Source organism: Platalea leucorodia (assembly GCF_965183815.1).
Source record: "Platalea leucorodia genome assembly, chromosome: 9".
Taxonomy (NCBI): Eukaryota; Metazoa; Chordata; class Aves; order Pelecaniformes; family Threskiornithidae; genus Platalea; species Platalea leucorodia.
Genome location: NC_138831.1, coordinates 40774603 through 40780602, shown reverse-complemented (window position 1 = coordinate 40780602; position 6000 = coordinate 40774603). Strand labels below are relative to the sequence as shown.

Here is a 6000-nt window from a genome sequence, read left to right as displayed (position 1 = left end):
ATATGGTACAGTTTTGAGGAGTAATTCAGGATCCAGCTCATCAGCTGGGAGACCTGTGCATTGCTGTAAGTAGCTTTATGAAGATCTCCACTCATGCATACGTGCTCAAAAAAAAAAAAAAAAAAAAGCAGTATTAGGATGTATATGAAAGAAGTAGACTCAAATACAAGCTGGAAGGGGACTTTTGCATGCAGTGCTCCTCACCTACTCTGCAGAGTCCCAGTCTGTCCATTGCAAAACCAGTTCAAATTAGCATAGTTTCAGAGAAGAGCAGCAAGACCCACTGGGTGCAGAAAAAATGTCATGCAAAGAGTGACCAACCTTATTTACTTTACAGTGGAGTGGACGTAGTCAAAGTGTCTACATCAATGAAAACATTAAGAAGGAGAATTGGGAGTATCTGTTTTCTCTGTCTTACCTTGCAAGTACAACGAAATAGGTCTGTTAAAGGGAACAAGGTTTGCTCCAAGTATGGGACCACCTTTACAAATGTTCGGGTTCAGTGTGCACGCCAGGATGTGTCCCAGGCTGGATTTCTAGTAGACCAAAGAACAGCGGATGCCTAGAGGATCTGTCCCAAATTGTTTATTAAAGCTGACAGATACTCTCTGAGTACACCAGTATTATTAGAAATCCATCAGCCCCTTACAATTTTGCAGCCTTCAGCACTGTGCTGGGTACTTACATTCAGGGCTGGGAGACCTGTGGTGGCTGGTAGGGCATTATTCCGGTTTTGCTGGCTTGCTTTCTGTGTCTGTTTTTTTCTCTCTAAAATCTTACTTAATAGTATTTTTGTTAGCTGTGTATTTGTCTTCATTGAGAAGGCAGCGCATACCGCAGTGTGACAATGACAGCTCTTTGCACTTACATGAAAATCTGCTTTGAACTGATATTTGCATATTTTACAGGACAACTTTTTGAAAGTAATGTAGAACGCTTGTGTACCTTCTATTACTCCACTTAGACAGGAGCTTCCTGGCACTAAGTAATTATACATATAAGAATAAACTGCAAAGAATAAGAGAATGTTCAACCTACTCTTTTAAAGATGATTGACAAAATGCTTTTAAAAATGGGCTTCTCCTTTTTTACTTTTAAAGACACAGAAAATAGTCCTAACTGCTTGTTCCTGGGTTGTTTCTGGAGGAGAGTGGAGAGGAGCACTGCTTTTACCTTAGAAACCACATGAACGTCAGCTTTGGGGGGGTTTCTGTCTTGCTGGAGGACTTGTTGCAGGTCTCAGAGGTTTATTGTGAGCTCTGACATTTTAATTGAAAGGACAGGAGTGTTGATTTTTTAAAACAAATAGATCCTTTGTCCAAATTGTTTATTAGCTATTGGATTAAGTAAGTATTAACAACAAAAATTGTAAATCGGAGTGTTTTCAACAGTCTGACTTAAAATCCTTTCTTTTCTCAGTTGCTCATCTTTAAAATTTTATATCCAGTGATATTATAATTACATTAATTCTCCATTTGTCGGGGGATTTTGAAAACTAATTCTCTGTTTCAAATGTAAAAATCAAGAATTCCCCAAAGCTTTTTTGGTTAAACTTCTGGATAACATTTAGAGCTTGAAAATGGTTGGTTATTTGTCAAAGAAAAAAAAAGGAGGGGGGGAATGGCACAGTTCTGTTGGAGTAAAAAAATGCAAATTTCATCAGTCTAGTTGGAAAAGAGAAAATCACAGTATTGAATATTTTATTTAGTACTATCTGCCATGGGAAATAGGGAGAAGACTGTCTTGAAGTATAATAGTTGAAAAAGACTAAACAGCAGGTTTTCTGAAATAAAAGTATATCTAAAATAAAATAGAGTTGCAAAAGAGGACAATAGTGAAAGGCAAACAAAAGGAGAGAACAGAAAAGCTGAGAGAGAGGAAGAGACCGCTGAGCTCTTTGCTTTTCAGAATGCAGACTGGGTACCTACTCCTGATTGCTAGATCAGTTTTCTGAAAAGGATACTCACCCTGTATCTAGGAATCAAAAATTATGTCTTTAGGAGGCCCGTGGGAATAGGAGAAATTTCTCATTTAAAGAAGTTACATCCATTTACAGAACGTGGATATTTTTATTGCTCAGCTTGACTCATACCGAGGGATCCTGTGCCTTCAGTATTTTGAGTCTTCCTGAACCGTGCCACAGTAATAAGAGCACACTTGTGAATACTAAATGAGGACTGAATTACCATCATGTACACATCCTGCATCGGAGCCAAATCGGAAGTGAAATATCATGTCACATGTGAAAGCTTAAGAACTGATTAATTTTGTTAGCATATTTATAGTTCTCATTTATGGAGAACTCAAAATACTTTAAGAAAATGCAATACTAAATTATACTAAAATAATGTAAATCAATGGGAACCATACACGAACTAGGACTCTTGGTGATGGCGGAGCAGTTCAAGATGGACCTGTCTGTAGAGCAATCGCTTCATTCAGTATTGATGATGTTAAACGGTTTGCGTGAGATCTGGGCCTCATTCCAATCCATGAGTCTCTTACCATTGACTTAAACTGAGGGCAGGACTTCATCCTCTTTTTGGCAGAGATAAGAGGACAACAACAGTGTGCCACACTTCAGAAAGAGGAGCATCTCATCCATTTGGAAGAATAGAGGGGATTTCAGATGGAGGGAGTGCACTTACAGAAACCCAAATATGAGCAGAAAACTGGGTTAACTCGCTGTCTGCCAGACCAAATGTCTCAGGGTCCTTGGGAAATGGGACCACAACTCTGTCTCTTCTAGAAGACAGTTCTGAAAAGAGCATAAATCAAATGGGAAGACCTTATGAACAAAAGCAATATGCAAAATTTTGTATCATGAGAATTTCACAGCCAGTTATGCTTCCATAAGCTTAAGCTTTTTTTTATAATCGGGGATGAAAATACACTCTTGAATGCAAGATTGGAAAAGATTAAAACATTAGAAAATGCTAAGGCAACTGCAGTTCCAATTTCCAATTTTCATCTTATCATGACACATGTAGTAAGTGCATTACCCCATTTTGATCCAATTCCGTCAGATATTTGTAAGTCACATACAGCGCTGGTTCATAAAACACAGCTTTCGGATACTCACCAAAATGAGCTAATTAATCAGAGAGGACTAAGACAACCCCCCTCTGATGAATGGAGTATGGAATTTAATGAAATGAAGTAAATGGTGTAAAACAGTGAGATAAAATCATCCGCTTCATGGTGGGAGTTTTTTCCGCAAGATTGCCAGGCTGCTATTTTTTCCCCTTGGAGAACGCTGCTCCTCACTGTTTCCCCAGGAAGAGAGGAACAGTCATATCGAAGCGATATTCAAGGCTGCAGCCCATCGTGAACACGAAAGGATTGTCACTTTTGCCATGACTATCCCGGCGAAAACGGAACCTCGCCTTCAGCTGGCAGAGCGGGACTTGGGAAGTCTTTAGATGTCGGTGATTAGGTACGGAGTTAAGGCTCCTTCAACATCCACAGTAACCGTCCGACCGCGGGAAGGAGAGGGGATGCGTTGGAGTGGTGGCATCCCTGGCCTTTTGAAAATGTCCATGTAATTCGCCCTGCTTTTGTTCCCCCCAGCATAGACTTTATTTGAGTGTACGGGGCTGAAATTCCGTTGTGGTGTTTCCAGACGTCAGGAAATAGTTGTCTGTCAGAGCTGGAGACGGTTTCATTGTCCGTAGCTGGAAGGTGTTATGGTGCTGGTTAAGTTTTCCTTTGAGGGTTCCCATGAGGTCCCCAGGTAACACTGGGGACAACCCCAGTTATTACAGACAAAGCTAAAGCAAGCAAACATAAAGCCTTTCCCACAGCTTCTAAACTTTCTTTGAAAGAATTATAAATCAACATGAGATTAAAAAAAAGAGATGAAAATAATCTCTCTTGATGGCAGGGTATTAATTATAACTTTGTGTGGGAGAAGTTAAAATCCTCTCTTAGGTGTGAATTGGGCGTCTTTTCCTCACAAAGGAATAACTGTGTCCGTGTAGCACAGTCCTACGAACACCCCAGCGAGCAGGTTCAGGGCTTTCCTATGGATTTGTGTCCTGTGATTGCCTATCCGATGGCCGTGTCACCGGCGGGGCTGGGCAGCCGTACCACAGCTCTTCCACACTAGTGCCATTCTTCCTTCAGTGGAAAGGAATCTTCCCTCTATCTTCGTGAAACCCACAGGGAAATAATAGCTTTGGGACCAGGGCTGGCACAGATTTGCAGGGGGGCCGAGGAGGGCCAAAAGAGGGGTAGCCCCCCCCGTTTGTGCTCCTGATGCAGTTTGCATTTCGGGGTTGAGCAGCAGGCTGGTGGCTGGGTGCGAGACCCAGGCCAGGACCGTGGGGCTAAGTCTGCCAGGGCCCATTGCCCGCCTGTGGCTGAAGCGGCCCCGCGGCTCCGAAGCCCCTTGGGATGGCAGGGCAGGCACGCGCAAAGGGCCTGCGCCCCTTCGCTTCCCCGGGAAAACGGACCAGAGGGTGAGAGGCGGGGGGCTGGCGGCGGGCGGGAGCCGCCGGCGGGGGCCGCCAGGGCGGAAGGGCGCGCCGGGACCCGCGCTGGGGCCGCAGCCGCGCCCGCGCCGCGGAGCCGGGGCTGCGGGCGGGGCGCGCTCCCGCTGCGGGGCGGCCGGGGCCGGGGCCGGGGCCGGGGCCGGGGCGGCCGGTCGGGAAGCAGCCGGTCTCCCGGGAAGCCGGTCCCGGCAGGAGCGCGGTCGGGGCCGCCGGTCTGGGCTGCCCCCTCTCGCCGCTGGGGCTTGGCGGCAGCGGGCGGGGCGGCTCGGGGGCACCCCCACAACTTCACCCGAAGTTTTCCCGCCCCCCCCCCGGCGGGTCGCACCCCCCGGCGCGGGTACCGGGGGGAGGAGATGCTGAAGCCTCCCGCCGCGGCTCCTCACTCCCCACCCGGGGCGCAAGCCCCCGCGGGGCGACTCTCGCCGCCGCCTGCCCGGGCCCGGGGCGGGGAGCGGAGGGGCCGCGGGGGCGCGCCCCGCCGCCCCGCCCCGCTCCGCCCCGCCGCCCCCGCGCTGCCGCCTGGCAGGGCGGCGGGTGCGGCGGGAGGCTGCTCGGTGCCGCCGCCGCCCGGGAGGGAGGTTATGTAAGGGGGGAGGGAGGCGGCGGGAGGAGGAGCAGGACGCCTCGCCGCCGCCGTGCAGCCGGGCAGCCGCAGCCAGCCGGGGCCGGGGCCGGGGCCGGGGCGGCCGCATGTGCGAAGTGGGGACGCGGCCGCCGCTGGCCGCCGAGCGCGGGGAGCCGCCCGGGGGTGCCGCCGCCGCCGCCGAAAGGTGCCGAGACATGGGGTGAGTCCGCCGGGCCCCGGCCCCGCGTGGGCGCCGCGTCCCGCCCCGACCCACGCGTGGGCGCCGCCTCCGCCGCCCCGGCCCCGCGCCCCGACCCACGCGTGGGCGCCGCCTCCCGCCCCGGCCCCGCCGCAGGTGCGCCCGGCCGCCCTGGGAGCGCTCCCGAAACCGGCGTTTTATAACGTAATTAATCATTTACCGCCCGCTCGGAGCGGCGGCGGGAGGCGCCCGCCCGGGGCGCCGGCGGAGCGGGCGCGCAGCGGAGGAGCGCCCCGGCCCCGCGGCCGTGGCAGGATCCGCGCCGGCACCGGCGGGGAGCGGCGCGGGCCGGGGTCCGGTCGCTGGCCGGGAGGCGGTGGGATGCGCGCCGGTCGGAGCAGCGCGTTCATTGCCAGCGGTTGGTGCTCCGGTTCAGCAGAGCTCTCGGCTGCTGGAGGCACGCCGTGAACTTGCCTGAACTGTGCCGGTTGTTCGCCGATAAGTGTAAATATTACCACCACCCTTTTTTTTTTTTTTTTTTTTTTTTTTAACGTGCCAGAAGTCTCTGATCACACGCGATGGCCTCTTGGAGAATTCACCTTGCTCTTTCCAAAAATCGGTCCTGCGTTTTCCCTATCCTCTAACTTCAACGAGGGGACAAAAGCCAAATGCTGGCATTAGAGCAGTGTGTGGACTGAATATCAGGAAACAGAGGTTAACGTTGTGCTTTTGGCTTAAACTAT

The 6000-nt window shown here is 50.9% G+C and overlaps 1 protein-coding gene across 1 annotated transcript in view; it reads left to right on the top strand.

The window, feature by feature from the left end:
* Positions 1-5163: 5163 nt before the first annotated feature.
* HOMER2 (homer scaffold protein 2) overlaps positions 5164-6000 on the top strand; it is a 58935-nt gene continuing 58098 nt past the window's right edge. Inside the window, exon 1 of the mRNA XM_082321046.1 lies at positions 5164-5278. Coding sequence (XP_082177172.1) covers positions 5184-5278 — 95 coding nt within the window. The 5' untranslated portion in view covers positions 5164-5183. The remainder of the gene's footprint in view (positions 5279-6000) is intronic.